The 21606-nt window shown below is 47.7% G+C and overlaps 1 protein-coding gene across 2 annotated transcripts; it reads left to right on the forward strand.

The window, feature by feature from the left end:
• Nucleotides 1-513: 513 nt before the first annotated feature.
• IDH1 (isocitrate dehydrogenase (NADP(+)) 1) lies at nt 514-20273 on the forward strand. 2 transcript variants are annotated; one of them, XM_075000755.1, is made up of 9 exons: nt 514-635; nt 3771-3898; nt 6255-6546; nt 7170-7275; nt 10049-10226; nt 11227-11378; nt 14766-14906; nt 16106-16268; nt 19299-20273. In XM_075000755.1, exons 2-9 carry the CDS (start codon nt 3777-3779, stop codon nt 19390-19392), a joined length of 1248 nt encoding a protein of 415 aa, XP_074856856.1. In that variant the 5' UTR covers nt 514-635; nt 3771-3776; the 3' UTR covers nt 19393-20273. The 2 variants fall into 2 exon arrangements, with proteins under 2 accessions (XP_074856856.1, XP_074856855.1); XM_075000754.1 differs by lacking the exon at nt 514-635 and adding an exon at nt 1036-1124.
• Nucleotides 20274-21606: the final 1333 nt, after the last annotated feature.

Genomic DNA, 21606 nt, shown 5'->3' on the forward strand with positions numbered 1-21606 from the left:
CACAAGTACTATTAAACTACGGACTGAATTCACCACTTGTCTGTGCATTCCTTCCACCAAGGGAGATTGGGGCCCAGCATTCCCTGTAAGCTGGGCACTTGGGTGGCTACCCAGGAGAGAGTCAAATGCTGCCCAGCTGATTAGCAGAGCACACACAGCCAGCAACTTGTGTTTCTACTGGTGTCAGAGCCGAAAGTAAGGCAGCTTGCCCCACTGCATTATTCTGGCAAGAAGGAACGAGCTGGTGCTGGGGCACTCAGCTGCAGGAGGCACATTACACATCAAGCCAGGTTCTTGGGGCTGTCCTGCAGGCTGCCATGCTAAGCAGCAGGCAGCCAGGCAGGTGAAAGGGGCTGGTTTGGGTGTGCTCCCTCCCACTGGTCCACGAATGCCCCAGCCCTCTCCCGGAGCACCATTTAGGGAGGGTGAAGGAGCGAACCGCCCCGTCAAGAGTCCTGCCAGGACACCGCTTGCTCTTCCCCTTCCCGTCGCCGTCAGGGAGCCAGAGGAAAGTGCATGGTGCGCATGTACCGCTCCCACTGCCGGCTGGGAGCAGCGGAGTGAGTGACCCGCACCGTGTCTTTCCATCTCCACCCCCGACGGCGCTGGGAAAGGGAACAACAAGCAGAACCCTGGTAAGAATCCCGGTGGGGAGGGGGGCTTCAGCCGCACCATCCTCGTTGCACCCACCCGCGCACGCCAGCCCCCTGCTGAGCCCACACCCTCAGCTCCCACCCTGACTCCTACACCCGCAAGGTACAGCCAGCCCCGTGCGCTCAGCCCCCTGCCCCGAGCCTCGTACCCCGCAACCCCGCCACACACACCGCTCCTCTCCCCGGTCCCCCGCTCGCCCCCGCACTCAGCCTCTGCAGCCCGGCCACAGCCCCCCCACAGCTGCTGGCAGAGGGGCAGCCCGGGGCGGGACAAGCCCGGCCTCGCCGCTGTGAGTGGCTAAACCGGCTGGGAGCCGCCCCGGCTGCCCCCGCCCCTTCCGGCCAGGCGCCGCCCGCATTGGCCGCTGGGCGGGGGCGGGGGCGGGGCGCCCGCCGGGGGGGCCGAGCCGCGGCACCGGAGCAGTTGCAGGCGGCGGCGGCGGCGGCGGCGGAGACAGAGACGAGCCCGAGGTGAGCGGGGCGGCGGCGGCTCTCCCCGGCCGGGCTGCGGGAGGGGGGTGCCGGGGGCGGGCTCGCCTGGCGCTGTGCCGATCCCGCAGCGGCCGGGCACGGCCCCCCCGGGCCGCAAGAGACAAGCGACCTTTTGCCTTTGCTGTGTTCGCCGGGGCCCTTTGTCCCCGAGCACAGGCTGGTAGCCGCGCGCTGCACTTTGCAGCCCACCGAGAGCGTCCCCGCCGCTGCGGGTAGCGCAGGAGAAACCCCCCCCCCGTGCACAGCCCACCTCCACGTAAACAGCCCACCTCCACGTACACAGCATCCCTGTACAGAATCCCCCTCCACGTACACAGCCCCTTGTACACACACAGAGAGCCCCCTATGCACAGCTCCCCTCCACGTACACAGCCCCTTGTACACACACACAGAGCCCCCTATGCACAATCCCCCTCCACGTACACAGCCCCCTTGTACACACACACAGATCCCCCTATGCACAGCCTCGTATGTACAGCCCCACTCCACGTACACAGCATCCCTGTACACAATCCCCCTCCACGTACACAGCCCCTCGTACACATACACAGAGTCCCCCTCCACACACGCACAGCCCCCTAGGCACAGCCCCCCTCCGCGCACGCACAGCCCCCTAGGCACAGACACCCTCCGTGCGCACACACAAGCCCCACACCCCACGTGGGAAATCGTGATCTGGAGTCCTTAAAGAAGGGGTGGGGAACCAACCCTCTGGTCCCACCCCACCAGACTGGGGCACAAGTGTCATTTCCCAGCTGCACAGGAGGGCCTCCTGAGCCACACAGGCCAGAGGCAGGCAAGCAGGGCTCTGCCTTGCCGGGGAAGAAGCGCTGTCTCCTGAGAGCCATATCAGTAAGGTGCTTTTTAATTTTTGTTTTGCTTCCCGCATTTATGTGGCCCCGACTGATTTTTCTGTGGGTCAGTGGCCTTCTACCCAGAAGTGGTTCCCCACCGCAGCCTTAAAAGAGCACTGTAGAATGGTATACGGGCAGTAGCATTCTCTGGGTTTTCAAAGCGGCCTTGATCTAGGTTTGTTTTGCAGGTTTATATCCCTTTCAGAGGTTGAACACTCTCCTCTGGCCTTGAGCGTAGACAGGGGTGTGTCCAGGCTTTCTCAGCCAAGAACAGTCCGAGTTCCTGATTTCCTTGGCCTGTGGGAAGTTTACAGTGTTTTGGGTTTTCAAAAGATGCACCTGTAAATGCTTCCTTTTGACTTGCTGTTGAGTAGCATTGTGAATCTTTGGGAAACGCAAAATGACAGTTCATAACTTGCAAATTGAAATCAAATTGCAGTTGCTCCCTAACAAACAAAAGCTTCACAGTGAGACATATTGTTTAGCTTAGATCACTTTTACATAAGTACAGATCTAGTCTGAGTGGAATACTTTTGTTTGTTGTTTGCTTGTGTGAATTTCAGCCAGTATACTTATACCAGAATAACCTCTCATATGGACACTTTTTCTAGGATAACAATGGCGTTGTTGTTGTTGTTGTTGTTGCTGCTGCAGGAGAGGTTAGTTATTTCATTGTGTGGGCTTTTAACTACAGCAGCTAAACCAACAAAAAGCCTATCTTCTTCCAGAGTAACAGTGTTCGCACAGTGGGGTTATCCTGGCATAGCTGTACTTGAGAATTTTCGTTGTCAGTAAGGATCTGTATTTGCATATATTAAGGCCTCAAATTTACAAACAATGTGCATAACTTCACTCTTGTGAATCCAGTGGGATTTCTCATGCACATACACAACTTAAAATCTCAGTTTCCTTTATCTAACTTCCAAACTTAAAATAACTAAAGAGAACTGCATAAGAGAACTAGGTTGCTGGCTTGCTCTTGAGGGCAAAAAAATGCCAAGTCACAGCTCTTGCGTAAGCAGAAGTACTAACCAAGGGATTGTAGCCATTTGAAAGTAGAGCATAAAGTGTTTGAATAGTTTGGTTTTTTTTTTAACAAGGATTCAAAGTTCAAACAGGAGCCATATAGTGTTTTGGTGGAAAATAATGGCCCGTGACTCCACTACTTCAGGGGTACTTAGTTTTTTGGAAGGCTGATCTTATGTGAATACCAAATGCAAGATGATCAAGTAAAAAGTTGTATTTCTATGTACTTGGCATTTCTGTACCAATTTTACATTTTACTCCAAGAGAGGAGAAAAAGAGCCACGGTGGACGAGCTTGACTAAAATGAATCTTAAAGCAGGCAAAAATCAGGAGTCTGGGCTGTCAAAAGTTCTGAGATTGGCTTCAAAATCAAGGGGTTTTTTGTTTTTGTTTTTGGTTGCTTTTGTTTTTGGTTTTTTTAAGAAATAAATCTGGGACTCTTTTTATTTCCTGTCTGGATTTTCAGGCATTGGAAGGCACTTGGGGCACATTTTCAACCTTCTCTTCACAACTCCAGGTCCAGAGACTTATATGAAAGTTGAGATTCTCACCTACTCAGAAGCACCGAGGAGCTGGGGCTTTAAGAAAAATACCAACTTTCAGGGAATTCGCAATATAATTAGGGGTGGCAACATTGGTAAAGGATTAGTGTTTATAGCATGGGGACTTTTTTCCTCCCGTGCAGGTTAAAAATATGCATTCTTTAATTTAGAGAGAGTTTAGTTTGTTTTTACATTTTATTTAGTTCAAGATGTCCAAAAAAATCCATGGAGGCTCTGTTGTGGAGATGCAAGGAGATGAAATGACCCGGGTGATTTGGGAACTGATTAAAGAAAAGCTGATTTTTCCTTACGTGACTCTGGACCTGCACAGGTAATCATATATCCTGTAGGAGTGATTTATTGTTGTGGTGCATTGGTTTATATTTTTGCATTTGAGTCAGAGAATTGGCATCCCATTAACGCAGTAATCACTGCTCCTCTGCTTGGTTTGCAAAATATTTTGCTCTGAAACCCACCGGGAATTGTCTACTTATAGCCACTACTTTGTGGTAGAAAAACCTGTTTGCCAAAATATTGTCACAATGAACTCATTCCTGCAAACACTTTCACTGGTTGTCTCCTTAGACTCTCAGGGGTCAAGTATGTCCAGTAGCAAGTGGACTAACTGCTGTGGCCTCTCAGAGGGGACGACACAAGAATCGGAGTCCAGGTGTTTGGTGACCTCCTTTTGACATCCTTAATTCTGGGCTGTTCAGGATCTGGTGATGCCTCCAGTGTTACAGCAGCGTGTTTGGCTGCCTGTATGCCTGATGCTGCCTAAACCATCTGAAATTCAGACCGTTGCAGCTGTTTCTCCTGAAGACCTTGGCCTGGCTGCCTCCAGTATACCCCTACTTTGATGGCTTTATGAAAGATAGTACAGTAATCCCTCAAAATATGCAATTTCAAGTTGTGCTTAACATGAGTAAAGCGCAACTCAAAATCCCACTCCTCCTGGCCCAAGCCCCCCAACACGCAGCCCCAGTTCAACCTCCCCGCGCTCCAGCCTAGGTTCAAACAACTCCCCACCCCCACCCTCCGCTGCCCTGCTTCAATACTCCCCACAGCCCTAGTTCAAACCCCCGCAGGGCCACATAGCCCCTTCTCAACTCCATCCCCCTGCAGCCCTAACCCATCCCTGGCTTAACCCCCCTGCTCTGCTCCCATGGCCCCAACCCACCATCATGCATAACCCTCCCCAGCCCCCAGGACTTACCTTTCAAAAGGCACTCCAGGTGCTCCTGCTGCCAGGGGAAAAAAGCCTCCCCTGACTGACACAAAATTGGAGTTCTGCAAAGGTGCATGGGAACACAACCCTCGCATATCTCGAGGGACTACCCTGTTGGGTTTCCATGGGCCTTATGGAATTCTCCAAAGGGCTCTTTTACTCATATACGCTGCTGGAGTGGTCCAAAAAGACTTGGAGGGGATGGAACAGGATTAAACCCTGTTTACGTTCATCCGTGGCTATGACTTTTCACAGTTCTTGCTTCCATAAACTGCACCTCTCCACCTTTGCTTGCAGCCAAAGTAATAAAGAGAAACATGTTTTTAAGAAAACAGGAAGGGCGATAAAACACATGTATAGGAAACTGATGTCGTTGCCTACAAGACGTATTTTAGTTAAATAAAGAACCATTACTTCCCTTCTTCAGGGAGTAAGTTAGCATTGCGAGTACCACTGTAATTCTCATTGTTTTTTATTTTCCCAGGCACATGGAGAGTATTTCAGTGGTGTCGGTCATTAGTCAAGCCTAGTGACCTTTTCTCTACTTCTAAAGCAGTATCTGTTCTGGAGCCTCTGCCTCCTGCTTGCTGAAATTTACTGTTTGCTAGTGCCACGTGTAACTTTCAGGAACTAGCCGGTTATCACAGGTCTCTCTGGAGGAGAGTTCATTCTGAAAACATGGGGACAGAGACTGTGTTCCCAGCACAGGGGCTACATTTTTGCTGTGTTTTACATGTAACTGATTGTATTTTGGAAGCAATTACGCAGAGCATAGTTGTTAAGGTAAACAGGAATGAGCGTGGTAAGCATCTCCGCTATTTTAAAGGAATATGTTCAGATGTACTTCTGAAGCATAACAGCATGCTGACTCCATCATCGCTGGTATTATTGTTTGTGGAGTCCTGTTGGCGTGCTCCGTGTTGTCTGTTACACAAAGAAAGCCACAGTCCCAGCCCCAAGGAGCCTGCAGTAGGTCTAGTTCACCCCGGGTTTGCAGAGTGCATGCAGATTTGCACTCAGGCAAAGGACCCCATAGTGGGAAGTCATTTTGCATTGTTTCAGCAGGGAAGGCTAAAACAATGCCGAATACTCACAACTTCACTTGCGCTTCTGGTGTCACAGGATGACGGAGACCCCGAAGCTGAGAGAGGGGAAGAGGCAAGGCAGCTAGCAATGCACTGCCTCTGCACATCTTTACAGCAGACGCTGTTGGCAGAGCTCCTCTATGACCTCTGACATAAACTGCAGCTGTCTCTGCACCATCTACCTTCCTTTGTTCTGCTTCCTGCTGGAGCATGGGGATTTGATGCATATACCAGTCGTGACAGAATTCTAGACTTCTGGGTGTATCGTCCATTGATATCATGTAGGACCATATGCGTCGTAGACTGAGCCATCAGGCAACTTTGATTACTGATTCTTTTGGTGTGTGGTTTTTTTTTTTTGTTTTTTTTTGTAGCTATGACTTAGGCATGGAAAATCGTGATGCGACTGATGACAAGGTGACAATAGAAGCAGCAGAGGCGATAAAGAAGTATAATGTCGGCATCAAATGTGCCACCATCACTCCGGATGAGAAGAGAGTGGAGGAGTTCAAGTTGAAGCAAATGTGGAAGTCTCCAAATGGGACCATTAGAAACATTCTGGGAGGCACAGTCTTCCGGGAAGCTATTATCTGCAAAAATATTCCCCGGCTGGTCTCCGGGTGGGTGAAACCCATCATCATTGGCCGTCATGCTTATGGGGACCAAGTGAGTTGTTACATTAGGGTCACTCTGTGTTTCTTTTTTCTGTACTTTGTTTAAGTGAACAGTCTTCTCTGAGGGAACAGGACTGGTACAAAACAGCAAGAACCCAACATGCATGTGACACCTCCTAAAGGCCATATTTCTGCTGGTTTTGCACTGATTCACAAGGCAGTGAGACACACTGAGGCCAGGTCTACACTAGATCTGAAAGTCCATCCTAGATATGCAATTCCAGTTATGTCAGCTGCATAGCTGGAATCGTCATATCTAGGATGGACTTATCTGGCTGGCCTCACTGAGAGAGGTCGACTGGAGAAACTCTCTCCCATGGACCTCCCTTACTCCTCACGATAAGGAGGAGTACAGGGGTCAATTGTCGAACCTTGATAGTTTGATTTCATGCATCCCCACTAGGCACGCAAAAGCAAACCCCGGAAGAGCAACCCTGACTGGTGTTTTAGAGATCTGCCACTTTAAAATGTCATCTACATCTGGAAAATGTCAATTTCTGCATTTTTCATTTCAAAGCACTTTTAGTGCATCGATTTCCACATTTGTCATATGCTATTTGATCAACCATCACTGTTTCTTTTGCAGTTTACAACTTCTTTCTCTCTCTTGTACAGTACAGAGCAACAGATTTTGTTGTTCCTGGACCTGGAAAAGTAGAGATGATCTATACACCGAAAGATGGCAGTAAACCAGTGACCTATCTAATCCATCACTTTGAAGGTATATACAGTGTCAGAAAAGTTGTGATTGTAACTGGTATTTGGCCTGATTCACATTGATGGGTGTGTCCTATTCACCCTACACCATCTGTTCCTTTATAGACCTGTGTCATTTGTGTGGGAGGGAGGAGAATTTTTCCATCATTGAAAGTTAATTCAGTTATGTTGCAAGTCATAAACCGAAGAAACAAATACAAAACCCACACAACAGACTTTTCAGGCTTCTTTTGTGATATTTGCACCATTGCTAGCTGTGTCATGCTGATAGCGCTTTATTGGTAACAGAGATCGAAATTCTCGCATCACCAGCTCTCCACCACCATGCAGATTCTGTCAAAAACCCAAAGCCTAATCGGCGAGTGAACTACTTCTGTTACTCCTGGCTCAGGGGTCAGCAGCCTTACCGAGGCAGAGTGCTGAAATTTGACCTTTTGACTTCTACGTACAGTCTGAGTGCCAGTGATATTTTTTTAAAGTCACTAATAGTCCTAGTTACCACAGCTTCATTAATACATAAAGATGCAGAGCTTTCCGGTTTATGGTAGTTGGTAGCATTAGCTGTTCTTTTGTTAATCTGCAGGCGGCCTGGCTTTCAGCGAGCTCCTGGTGGCATGGGGGAAGAAGGGGTAGGGCTGAGCTCCCACCTCGCATGCCGATGAGCATCAGCTCATGTGCCACTCTTGCTAACCCCTATCCCAGAGGAAATCCCCTCCTGCAACCCAGGGCTGAGCCATGTTGGCAGCATAATGTGTAGGAGCCAGGCCCTGCTGCTGCACTATAGATAAACAAAGCACTTTGTTCACCAAGGTGGTGAATAAAATGCCTTCCATTAGAACCACACCATGCATTTGTGTTGGACCTGACGTGTGTGGTTATATATGAATTCTATACAAATGTGCAAAATGTGGTGGTGAAGTTATCTGCATGAAAATGATACACTTGAGGCTGTACAAAACCCGGTAGCTACAAGACTCCTAACCCTAAAAGTTCTTTGGAAGACCTGGGGTGCGGCTGTTCATTCACACTCAATGTCATTTTAAAACAACCTGGTTTTGTGGCAGAAAATCAAACCTGCTTCAATCATGAAAACATTTGGCTCTCTCCACTATCACCACAAGAAGACTCAACTATTTCTGTCATCACTGGAAAAATAGTACTTAAGCCCCATTATGATGTGCTCCTTCCAAAATTATGTTTCCAGTATGATACCTCCCTCTAATGAGGGATAGTGGTATAAGAAAACTAAATTAAAGCTAGTTTGGCCAGTGAAGCATTTCAAATTAGGTCCCATCTTGCAGACCCCGGCAAACCTCCTGTTTCGTCCAGTGATAATTTTGCTTTGAAAATGATAGGGAGGTCTAAAACGTTTGGGTTAGAATGAGCCCATTTCACAGTTCTTGCCAATGGCTCTAACTAACTCTTACTGAAGTCAACAAAGACTCCCACAGATAGCAGTCCATGGGAACTGCCTTACTGAAGTCAGTGGGATTTTGCCAGTGATTTACATGAAAACACAATTAGCTTAGGAACCTCAATCTTTTCCTTTAAGTAACCACCCACAGTAGGAAGGCCATTCCAGTGTTTCTAGCTTTGATCAAACTCATGGCAGACATAACAGCCTCTAATAAATTTCACAATTCAATACCGAATGCTGGTGTGCAGGAGAGAAACAATGAAGCCTACCCTTCTATTATTCAGGTCAGAAGAGCTGGTAGGAGGAGTTTGGGAGCTGTTGTATTTCTATGGCTGATGGGCTCTGTACTTTGTACCTTGTTTTTAAATCCATAACTCCTTTTGTTGTCAATAAAATCACCAGAGTTCTCAGAGATGTAGTTCTTCTGTTTCAAAGGATACATCAGTTTCTAGATCACACCCCCAGTTTTAATGTGTGTACTTCAGAGTACATAGGGAATTAGGGAACATTAATGTTGTCATTAGAATGCTGGCTTGTCCCACCCTGCTGGTACACAAGGAGGACTTTCTTAGGGTCCATGCTGGGGAAGAGATTGCAGACCATGAACTGGAGGATATGCACCATTTTCCTGTTTTTCCCCACAAGACCATATATAACCTCACTAGAACGCTGCCTGTGGCTGTGTTGTGTCTTCTCTGTAGCCCTTATGGGCAGTCCCAGGAACAGGAGCGCATTCTTGGCAGCCTGGTGACAATGAATGAGCCTGTGCTCTCAGGGAGTCAAGAGAGGCTTCACCGAGAGCTGAGCTAGTGAAGAGATGCAGGACCTCCACAGATGACTGTGGGTTCCTGAGACCCACCAAGTCTGGAGCTGGTCCCACAGCTTTGTCCACCCTGCCAATGCTTAACCCTGTCAACCTATGATGGCCTCACTGAGGTAGGATCTGCCACACCAGTTTCTTCCCCAGAACCCTCTTCCATGCTTCCTCCCCCCTGCCCATCAGAGGCGATGATCTGGACCCTTGTTAGGAGTCACTGAAGGAAACCACCTCTGGCCTACAGCCATGTAAAAACTTACTTAAGCTTAGAAATCCACCAGGAGCCATGCCGAGGTCCAGTTGTCACAGCACTGGGTGAATGAGACAAACAATGCACATGCGGGAGGAAGGGTCTTATTTGTAACTTAATTCTATCCTGGTATACGTCACAGGCTTTAGAACTGCGTCAGCAAAGACAGACTGATGGCGATTTCCAGCCTGCTGGCTGGGAACTCCGTCATGCTGTTAGAAACAGGATGAGATTTTTAGCTAGTGTTGTAGCTAATTCTTATTTACTGTTCTCTTTTCTTTCTTTGCTGATAGGCTGTGGTGGTGTAGCTCTGGGAATGTATAACCTTGACCAGTCCATCAGGGATTTTGCACATAGTTCTTTCCAGATGGCATTATCTAAAGGCTGGCCTCTGTATATGAGCACCAAGAACACCATTCTGAAGAAATATGATGGACGCTTTAAAGACATCTTTCAGGAGATCTATGAAAAGTAACTAATACAGATTTTTTACTACTAGTTTCTCTTCCAGAGCATTTTCTTTGTAGTAGAAAGATGGCACTCTTATTTGTTTGTGAACCCCTACCATTAATTCAGAGCCTAAAGCTGAGAAGTGGTCAGCCTTCCCCATAGACACGTTTATAGAAGCTAGCGGGGGGCATTTAAATATGCGTGTAAGTGCAATTCTGAGTCAGGGTTTTGGTGTCCATCTCCACCGGCATCTAATGATGACAAAAAGAGAGATTTGGAGAGAGTCACAGAAGATCCCCGGTTTTAGAATTTGAACCTCACTAATTTTACGTAGAGTATTATATGGCTTTAATCTTTAAAATATACATCTGTATTCTTTTACAATGGCTTACATTATAAAGAGGGGCTACGTCTGGATTTTGCTATATGGTTGCTAGGCCTTTTAAAACAAAAGTATCTTTCTCCACAGCTTTCCTGATGAACAGTGGAGGTCCTTGATTATTAGACTCCACTTGACCCCAGAGATAAGATCACACAGAATTCACCATAAATTGGTGCAGAGCCATATTCCCTTCCGATTCACCAATTTAATCCCCTTCACTTTAGCTGAGATGCTGTTGATTTCCCTCAATGTACGAGAGAGTGCCATTGGGCCCACTGATTCCTAACCCTAAATTCTTGAAATGAATCGTTATAATATTATTTCTTCCAATGTACGTTTATTCTTTGTCACATTTCAGGAGCTCAATCACTGGTTGTCTTTTTTTTTTTTTTCCCCCTACTATGACTAGTCACATGCCATCTTTATGTGAATGCTTCATAAACCCCTCTGGCATCTAGGAGCAAAAGGCTGTGTCGTGTACGTACTGCTTTTTCAGTTGCTGTTCAAAGCACATAAACATCTTCATCCAAGGCCAGAGGTTGTTCCTCATGCAATTTAAGGATTTCACTCTTTACCTGCATGCTCCACTGGTTGAAACTGTAACTGCCAGAAGCTACATGTTGTTTTTTTGTCTCCCAGAGAATACAAGCCCCAGTTTGAAGCCCTGAAGATCTGGTATGAACATAGACTCATCGATGACATGGTGGCTCAAGCCCTGAAGTCTGAGGGTGGCTTTATCTGGGCCTGTAAGAACTATGACGGAGATGTGCAGTCGGATTCTGTTGCACAAGGTATGACCTGTTCCTCCTGAAGCATGTTGCTGGGATAAGTGTAGGTAACAGTATGGCCACCAGCCTCACACTGCAGCGTATATCATGCTATGTATCTGTGCATATGCTTAGGCAAGAGCCATTACTTAATCTCGGAACTGTTTGCAGTTCATAGACTCAGGAGAACTAAGTCTGAGATGCAAATCCTAGTTTTAAAAAGTGAATCTCCGTTGGGTTAGAACATCCGTCTTCTGTTTAGACTTGTTTATGCAATGGCCAGTCCAGTGCTACAACTTCTAATGGCGTTAAACCCAACGTGCTTGCACTAGTGGCTGGGATTTGCTCACCAAAATGTTTGCTTAACTTAACCTCTAGAGAAAGTTAGCATGGAAAGGTCTCATGAGCATATTGTTTCCATGTCCCGGGGCAAAGAGGATATTTTACGCTTTTTATGTCATTAGACAAAGGGCCAAGACCCAGATAGATATCCATAGAATTCTAATTCTTTGCTCCTGTGCAAAGATGTGGCCTTTTGGTGTGTGGGTGGCTCTTGCAGGAAGAATGTGAGTTGAGTAGTCTTCTTTCTTTAGCACCATCACCAAACTTTGCCTCACACAAAACTTAGAGGGATCCTTGTTCGTTGCCCCACGAAGCTTCCAGTGACCCAGATCTCAGAGACCTGGAAAGTGAGAAGGTGACATGAGCTCCCAGTTTTACACCCTCACAAGTTCCTCCCACCAGAGGGGATGACACCAGGAAAACAGGTTCTCTCTCTCTCTCTCTCTCTCTCTCTCTGTCTCTGTCTCTCTGTGTGTGTGTGTGTGTGTGTGTGTGTGTGTGTGTGTGTGTGTGTGTGTGTGTGTGTGTGTGTGTGTGTGTGTGTGTGTGTGTGTGTGTGTGTGTGTGTGTGTGTGTGTGTTCGTTTGTTTCTCCTTCCCTCGGGCTCTCATCTGTGGCTCTTTCTGTGGGAAGCAGCACTCACACCCATTGTCAGGGCCCGAGCCGCTAAGTTGTAGGCTCAAGGGACATCTTCTCAAGTGTGGGCATCCCAGCTATTGGGAACTTGCAGGTTTGGATCCTACAATGCTGGACCGTAAGCAAGCATACATGTCTCCTGGCCCAGTGCACAGGGCTGGCTCCAGTAGGGTGACCAGATGTTCCAATTTTATCGGGACAGTATTTGGGGTTTTGTTTAACATAAGAGCCTATTTCCCCCACACCCATCCTGATTTTTCACACTTGCTATCTGGTCACCCTAGGGTCTGGAGGGGAAGGGAGCTGGGGAGAGCTCACTCACACTCAGCCCCCAGTGATGGTTCCTGCCCTGTGGAGCTGGGCCCTGCTCCAGGCATTGTGATCTGGTGCATGAGGACGCAGCACCAGTCAGGTTTGGCCAGCCACCTCCCTCCCACCCCTGCCATGATGGAGGAGTGACCTCACCGAACCTGAGTGGTACTGTGATCTCCTGGGCCAAGTTGCAATGTGCAGCCCTAGACCTGTGGAACAAGAACTCCTGCTGCAGAGTGAATGCAGGGTGGGTTCCCTCTCTACATTCTCCTCTGCCATTGGGGTGTCCTATCAACACTAGGCTGGGAGTGTTGTAGTGCCAGGGTGAAGGGCTGTTGGTGCCTCCTCAGCAAGGCTCATTAGAGGAGGAGGTTGCTGGCCTATGATTTTGGCCCCCTGCTCCCACAAATTTGAGTCCCAGCACTGCCTGTTTTGCCTATACTTTAATCCAGCCATTCATGTGGCAGAAGACAGGAAGTCAAGAGACTATCAGGCTGTCAAAGTCACTGAGTCTGTGTGACATTAGATAAGCCCCTCAACCTTTTTGTGCTTGTCTTCTCTCTAAATCGGGAGAAGGAGAATACTCACCCAACACGCTGAGGTTGCAAGACAGAATTCATCCCTTTTTCTGCAATAACTTTTGAACCTCCCAGGGAGATGGGGCGTCAACTCAAAGTCATATTATGTTAAAGACAGAGAGGCGGGTCCTTGGTGTGCATGAATGAAGCTCATTGACATTCCTAGAGCATGTCACTTTACACCAGCAGAGGACCTGGCCTAAAGTACTGGTTGAACCTCCCTTGTCCTGAACTCTCTCGTCTAGCAACATCCATCATCCAGCATGATTTTAGTTAGCTGGACGACCACTCATCATGGCTGTGGCCAAGTTTCCCGGGGTCGCATAAAGTTTGTTTCCATTCACCAGTCCTGGCTCTTAGTGTTCTGGGCTGTTACTTAGCTGTAATTTACCCCTAAATGTCTTCTCAGAGCCTGGTAAGCAGTGGAAGTGTTGGTAATGCTGCTAGACAATATTGACCTTCCATGGTCCAGCAAGTTTTCTCATCCGGCCCCGGTCAGGTCCCGAGGGCGCTGGACTGGAGTGGTTCAGTCTGTACCTGAGATGAGCGGGTGGGGCGTAGAGCAGAAATGTGAATCTCTCTCCCAAGGCGTGCTTCTCCTCCCACTTGCAAAGCCCGTTGTCTCACTGAAATGACAGTGGTGAGGCAGATATGGGGAAGGAGAACTGACAGCAGAATTTGTGACCACATAAGGAACAGGGCAGTGGAACCATGGCAGGGGGCAGCAGGACCTAATGCTGCCACAATGGAAATCCTGTGGGGGCTTTGCCCTCACTCATGTGCACTGCAGTGGGGGGAGGCAAGAGCGGGATCCACACAGGGCATGGAGTAGCCTCTTCAAAGCAGGCACTGGGCAGGGAGCAGGAGATGAGGGGAGGGGGTGCGAGGGCAGCCACCGCAGAAGCAAAACCCAGAGGGGCTGGAATGGGCCTGTGAGCAGGTAGAAACCCAGCCTGCACCTGGATTCCCCATTCTCCTCACCTCCCCCAGCCACATCTGAGCATCTTCACTCATTTTCCCCTTCCTGTCTCGGCACACGCCCCTCAGAGGGGAATCTTCCATTGCCGTCGCTGCCCCTGGCTTTGTCTGGCCACTGCTTTTCTTCCCTAGGGGAAGTCTGAATCTCTGCTCTTGTTGGGATCAGCGTGTGTGAAATCAAACGCAAAATCCAATTCCTAAACAGTCCTGCTGCCAGACCCTCCCCATGCTGCCTTCCAGCTTTGAGTGGCTCTTCTACCAGAGCTTTGGGGAGTCGATGGGCGACGAAAGGTGCTCCCAGACTGAGCTCATTGCCAGGGAGATAGTGACCTATTATGCAAAATGTGAAGTTTTTGAAATGGGGCAAAGTATCTGCAACTTTCCAGTGGCCTTGGTGAATAACTTGTCATTCAGAGCAGCTTCCTAAGTCAGAAGTGAATAACCGAGTTTAACAAATGGCTGTTACACAGTGTGTTTGGCTCTCTTGTAGCTTGGCAGCATGGCACCACTTTAGCAGGGCCGGGTTTTCCGAGAAAGACGTGACCCATTTGATTATAACCTGCAGGGTACGGTTCTCTGGGGATGATGACCAGCGTCCTGATCTGCCCAGATGGCAAGACAGTGGAAGCAGAGGCAGCTCATGGCACAGTGACACGTCACTATCGCCTGTACCAGAAGGGCCAAGAAACTTCCACTAACCCCATTGGTAAGTAACAGAGAGGGAGCCGTGCTAGTCTTTATACTATGAAAACAAAAAAGCAGCCCAGTAGCACTTTAAAGACTGACAAAATAATTGATTAGGCGATGAGCTTTCGTGTGACAGAACAGACACACTTCTTCAGATCAGAAGATCTGGGTCTGTCCCACGAAACCTCATCGCCTAATAAATTATTTTGTTAGTCTTTAAAGTGCTACTGGACTGCTTTTTTGTTCCCATTGGTAAGGTGCCTCACGCTTTGCCGACGATTACGTCGCATAAGGAGGAATTTATACTGAGAACACCTGCATTGTTTCTTCTCCAGATTCTTGCAGAGTAACGCACGTGCTAATTGCATGATGGCCGTGCCTCTTCCTAGGTCTTCTGCAAGTATACAGCACAAGCAGCTTGGAGGGGAGCAGTGAACTGCATACACAATCTAACCTATGCAGTGTTCTGAAATCCAGGTATTAATGGCATAGCAATGGCACCAGAGGCTGCTTTACTTTCAGATAAAATAGGTAGACACGGCTCATAAGCACTAGTGACCAGGGGATAGGCTTGTCATTATGAATACTTAGTTCACAGCAAGCCAGGATGTAAATCTGTTCTGCACTAAATGTTAGGTAGACTCTGATGCTGTGCACCGAGTCAGCTCCGCTGCTTTTCCCTACTCGCTAGATTACAGCAACTAGAACCTTTCAGCTGCAGGGACCACGTGAGCGCTTAGCACGTCAGACTCATGCAGATCGAATTACGCCCCAGCTTATGTATACAAGCTCAAAAAAATCACCATGAACATTCTCAGCAATTGCACTGAGAACGAATGTAACAGGTTCTAGGGAAGTAATCAGATTCCGGCTTGTGTCATGTTTAATAATTGGACGTTTAATTACGTGTAACTTCTCAGGTTGATCTTTGCTCATCATGTACCACCAAGAGGAGCATAAGAGATACTGGAGTGTAATAAAAGATGAGGACTAGCAACTGAGGCTGCTTTAATAATAATAAAAAAAAAAAAAAGGAGGCAGGAAGAGACAGTGAGATGAAGTCAATTCTGTTCATTTTCACTGAAATTTTAGCTCCATCAGTTGTTCCATTTCTTACTTAGGAGATGGAGTAGTTTGTTTTCATTCTGACAGTGCTGAAAAATGCAGCCTCATCACCTTATTGTTTCCGCAGTACAATTACACTCTCTTTCTATTTAGCCTCCATTTTCGCATGGACTAGAGGGCTAGCTCACCGAGCTAAGCTGGATAACAACCCTGACCTCAAGAACTTTGCAACTGCCTTGGAGGAGGTCTGTGTAGAGACGATAGAGGCTGGCTTCATGACAAAGGATTTAGCTGCTTGCATTAAAGGTTTACCTAAGTAAGTATGCGGTGTCTGCAGAGCCACAAAACTGTGTTTTAAGCTGGCCCATGGCACAGCTGTTAAACTCTGTAGTACCTGGCAGGTTAGTGATGGGGAGGTCTAAAACCCCTCCTCCATATTTGTATTACTGAAATGGCTAGGTGCTCCCATCGTGGACCAGGACCTCTTTGTGCTATGGGCTGTAGAAGAAGAGAATAACAATACAGGTTGAACCACTCTAGTCCTGCACACTCTCATCTGGCAACATTCGTAATTCAGCATGATTTTAGTTAGCCGGACAACCACTTATCATGGATGTGGTCAAGTTTCCCGTGGTCCCATAAAGTTTGTTTACAGCCACCAGTCCTACCTCGCAGTGTTCTGTGCTGTAATTTAGCGGCAATGTCTTCTAAGAGCCTGGTAAGCAGTGAAAGTGTTGGTAATGTGCTAGAAAATATTGACCTCCTGTCATCTGGCAAATTCTCCCATCCGGCACCAGTCAGGTCCTGAGGGTGCCAGACGAGAGAGGTTCAACCTATAGTAGCTGTCTCTTATATAGCATGTTTCCTCTTTAGATCTCAAAGCACTGCACAAAGAAGGTCAGCATCATTAACCCCGTTGTACAGCCAGGGAAGCTGAAGGTCAGAAGTTGTGATAGTCAGGACACAGTCCCTGCTCTCAAGAGCTTAAAATCTAAGTAGTCCATCCTGGCAGGCCAAGTGGTATAAGAGCCAGACTGGGCAACACTTATACACATACACCTTATAGAGCTGGAGAGGTAATGGAGTCCAGTCCCGTGCCCTCTTGGTAGGGCCAAGCACCATCCCTGACAGATTTTTTTTTTTTTTTTTTTAAATCTATTTGCCCCAGACCCCTAAATTGCCTCCTCAAGGCTTGAGCCCCCAACCCTGGGTTTAGCAGGCCAATGCTCAAACCACTGACCTATCCCTCTCCACAGTTATTGTCTTTCCTTGGCACTTGCTTTCCTTAAATACAAGTAGGAACTGCTGTAGGAAGGGTTGGTTTCTAAACCTCTGAAAGCCTACAGAAGATTACTCGTCTACGCAGTTACACAACTGTGACCATTCTCCTTAACGTGGCTCTCCATGGTGATCTAGACCTTCTGTTAATGAAGTTGGGGTGGTCTTCTTACCATATTTGCAGTAAACACAGTTACAAAGTGAGGCAAATAAAGAGGGGCCAATCAAATCCCTCATGTCTTTCTACTGGCTTGACATACAGAACTATTGGTGATGTATTAACCTCTTCACCGGGGCCTGAGGAGAATCGTGCGCTGTGTGGTTTAAGACTGACTCTCCAGTCTCTTGAGCAGGGCACTGAACTTACACTTTCCCTATCAACTGTAATCTCTGGGCCAAGTCTCCACTTGTCGCATTGTTTTAATGGATGCAAATCAGAGCCAGCCTTGCAACTTTTCTACAGATGAGTGAGAATTGCTGGAGGGGTTGTTGGGCTTGTCATAGGACTGGCAAAGCAACCAGTATACGTGTTCTCATATATCTATCAGTTAGTGGGGAGTGCCAGGTAGCCGAAGACCAATAGCAAGAGATGCATGTTGCGTATGTGGACAGGAGCTGTGGGCCCAAATCAGGGGAGGAGGGCAACGAGGAAGGGATCGGTCTTCATCAGTCTAGTGAGACATTCTTCCCAATGAGGCCTTATGTGATGACTTGTCTGCTCCAGGGAGCAAGATGACCCTTTGCGCTTCTCATTGGAGGAAGGGTTTGCGCTTCTCTTTTTATCCAAACGTTTTCACCTTCCCTTACTGCCAGCGCTCACCATAGTACACTGGTATCTGCGTGGCTGCTGCCCTCCTGCACTGGCTCCTTTTCAGTGCTGCTGCCTGCCTGAGCCTCCTGTTGAAGGGAGCTAAATACGGCTGTGTTGCTTTCCCATTGTCCTCATGAGAAAAGAAGCTGCTTTAGCGACTGCTGAAGCGTGGTTACTGCGGCATTTTATTTTACATGAATCCCGAATGCAGCCACAGTCTAAGATACTGCTCCTCAACCACACCTCCCCTCTGGCCTTTATAATCAGGCCCCTGCCCTGCAAACCCCCAGCTGCCTCCTCTGTATAATCTGAGCCAGCAGTGCTGCATGCGGCTGGTTCGTTTCCAAACCACGCCCAGGGAACAGCTTTCCATTCCCTCACTTTAGTGTCCTGCCCTGCCAGCTTGTGGAGGGTGAGGAACCCCTGTGTGTCAGCCTGTACTCCACCTTGGTCCTACAGCCCACCTGAGATACCAGCTGCAATCTCCTTCCTGGAGCTATGATCATGCCCCTGTACTTGGTGCGGTCACCTCCATCCCTGACACTTACCCCTTTTATGGCAATGGGGAGACCCTGGTGCATATCCACATACAGCGTACCAGGTTTCAGCCCCCTTTTTGGCTCCTCCAGAACATTCTCCTTAGATGCCTGCATCTCCTGCTGTACACATGCCCTATCTATAGGTGGCCCCATGAAGTCACAAGATGACCTCCTCCTCAACCTACTGCTAGCACTGGTCAAAATGGCCATCTGTAAAACCAGGAGGAGGATGCTGGGTGAGATGCTGCTGTGTGTGGGGGGGATGCTGTTTCCACTCTTCTCTTTGATCATGTATCGGGGCCAAGTCCCTCTGGGCCACATTGGCTGGGTCCCTAGACACCTTTTGAATAGTGGGTGTTCTCAGGGGTTTTCTGCCAGGTGATCCCTTCTGGAGCCCTGATTTTGGCCCTAAGATTTCACTCCTCTCTTTGATTTTCATTTTTTATCCCTCCCTGGCTCAGTAACTCCTCCACTTAGGCTGGGATAGGGGCTTCCCCCTCAGAGCCCAATAAGTATTGTTAGATAGCGCTCTGTCACACTCCCATTTATTCCTATTGTAAAGGTCCTTGCAAGGAAGTGAGCCTGAGCAGATGAGTGTTTTATGCTACTCTTTTAATAGCATTACAAGTCATCAAAGCCCAAAGAGTTGTTTTTTTTTAAATTTGGCATCAGGAATACCTCAAGATGGTTGTTGGGTGTGTTTTTTTTCCCTCTGCAGTGTGAAGCGTTCTGACTACCTGAATACCTTTGAGTTTATGGACAAGCTTGCCGAAAACTTGAGCCTGAAACTAGCCTCACAGCCCAAACTGTGAGGTCAGGAAGCATGCTGCAGAGAAGCTCGCCTCTCTTGGGTGACTGGCTTACCCTGTGGTGTGTAACATTTCACAGTACTGTGAGAATTGACGTCGCCATTCTTGAAATGAAACTTTTTTGAAAAACTATCTTTTAACCCATTAACTTTGGTGGCGGTTGTGGTGTAGGGTCTATTTTTCCAGCTGCCTGAATATGGTAGGACACCTACCTACGGTCAAGGCAGGCCAGATCATCCCCCCTCTTTGATTTATCCCTCACAACTGCCCCTTTTTTCCCCTCTTCTGCCACACTTCAAAACCAAAAATGAGCAGGTGATACAGGGGTTTAAACCAGTGATAACCTATTCTACAAGAGACATGTAGAAACAGGAACAGTAGGCTACGTTCCAGCATCCCTCACTAACTATGCCAGCAGTCCAGTAAAGTTCATCTTTCCAGCAGTCTGTCATATGAGTGCATTAAACCAACTTCCTCAAAAAGGGCAACCGGAGCACAGTAGCCTGGTGGTGAAGTGCTCCTTGAATCAGTTATAACAAAGGGAGATCCCCTAGTAAAGGCTGGAAGTTTGGTTCAGTTCTCTAGGTGGAGCAGACTACTAAACTCATGATGTATGCAGGGGTGAGGGGAGCAGGCTCTGCATTTCTTTGTTTACCCATGGTACTGTATGTAAGGCATAAGAATTGTTACCTCCTAACTGTGCCCATCTATTTCAAAGCTGCTTTCTTCAGGCGGCTGAATTCTTCTTATTCCGTCTCTTATCATTGTGACATGTCTGTGTTCTGCATTACAGTGGATTGTAAAACACTATTCTGGCCATAGATTTTTTTTTCCTCCTTGAAGAATATTTTAGTTCGTACTAAAATAAAACCGTAATTAACATCCTCTTGTCTCTTCTGTCGTGTGTGAAGGAAGAAAACTGAATTTTCCAAAATAAAGGTTGCATTGCGTCTCTCCACAGCTTATCAACCCAACAAAACAAAAACACAGTCATGTAGCACTTCAGAGGTTAAAATAATGTTAGGCGATGAACTTTCGTGGGGCAGACCCACTTCTTCAGATCTGGAGATAGGACATTTCCAATACAGCTCCATCAGCCCAGTGAATGCTGAGACGGATTTCATGAAGCAAGAATTAAGGCTGTAAAGATATCATACCTAAGAAATAAAATAACTTAATTTGTATTGAAAAATGGTTTGCTAATAAGATTGTGGTGGATTGAGTCGAGATCCTCTGAGACTCTCTTGAGGAGCTGATCATACCACAGTCTGCCTACCTGCCTTTTCGGGCACCCCACCAGCCTGTCCGGCTGAGCCAGAACTTCTGGTCTCCCCCAAGCAAAGGCAGAGTTGGGGCCCCAGCCCACAGCAGAGCAACACGGACACTGAGAGCAGCTCAGTCACAGGGACTTGACACAGCACACAGCCCCCATGGCACCAGAGAAATCTGTCTTCACACTGCGTGAGCTTTATACACAGCAAGCTCAAAAGTAGTTACTCTCTTTATCAATGAAAGAGAAATGCACAGTTGGTGTCTTCCCCCCGCTCACCTCTGGGTAATAATTATTTACACTGGATTTAATGATAAAAGTGATTATTAAATATAATAAGTAGGATTTAAGTGGTTGCTAGTGAGAACAGACCCCTGGGATGCTCCCCTTGATAACAGCTGCCAACTGATCACTACCCATTGAGCCCTATCATTTAGCTAGCTTTCTGTCCACATTATAGTTCATTCATCCAAGCTACACTTCAACTGTTTGCCAAGAATACTGTGTAGCGTATGTCCAAAGCTTTACTAAGTCCAGGTATGTCATATATCCACCTATTTCCCCATAACGATCGAGCCGGTTAGCTCATTGTAGAAGGCAATTAAGTTGGTTGAGCATGACTTGTCCTCGCTGAATCCATGCTGACTGTTTCTGATCACCTCCCTCTTCTCCACGGGTTTCCCCTATGCCCACAGTAACCTCCTAGGGGATTCTGCCCATTATTTCTCTGAGGAAGTCACAGTCTGCTTTTCTGGATTCCAGGGTCTGTATTCTGCTGCTTGCCTTTCTTCTTTTTGTCTGGATTCTGAGCTCGACCATCTCATGGGCACTGCTGCCTTGGTTGCCACCTACTTCTGTCACACCAGTTCTTCCCTATTTGTGAGCAGTAGATCAAGAGTAGCATGATCGGTAGGTGGTTCCTCCAATACTTGCACTAGACCCTTGTC

The sequence above is a fragment of the Carettochelys insculpta genome, chromosome 8 (assembly GCF_033958435.1).
Source record: "Carettochelys insculpta isolate YL-2023 chromosome 8, ASM3395843v1, whole genome shotgun sequence".
Lineage (NCBI taxonomy): Eukaryota > Metazoa > Chordata > Testudines > Carettochelyidae > Carettochelys > Carettochelys insculpta.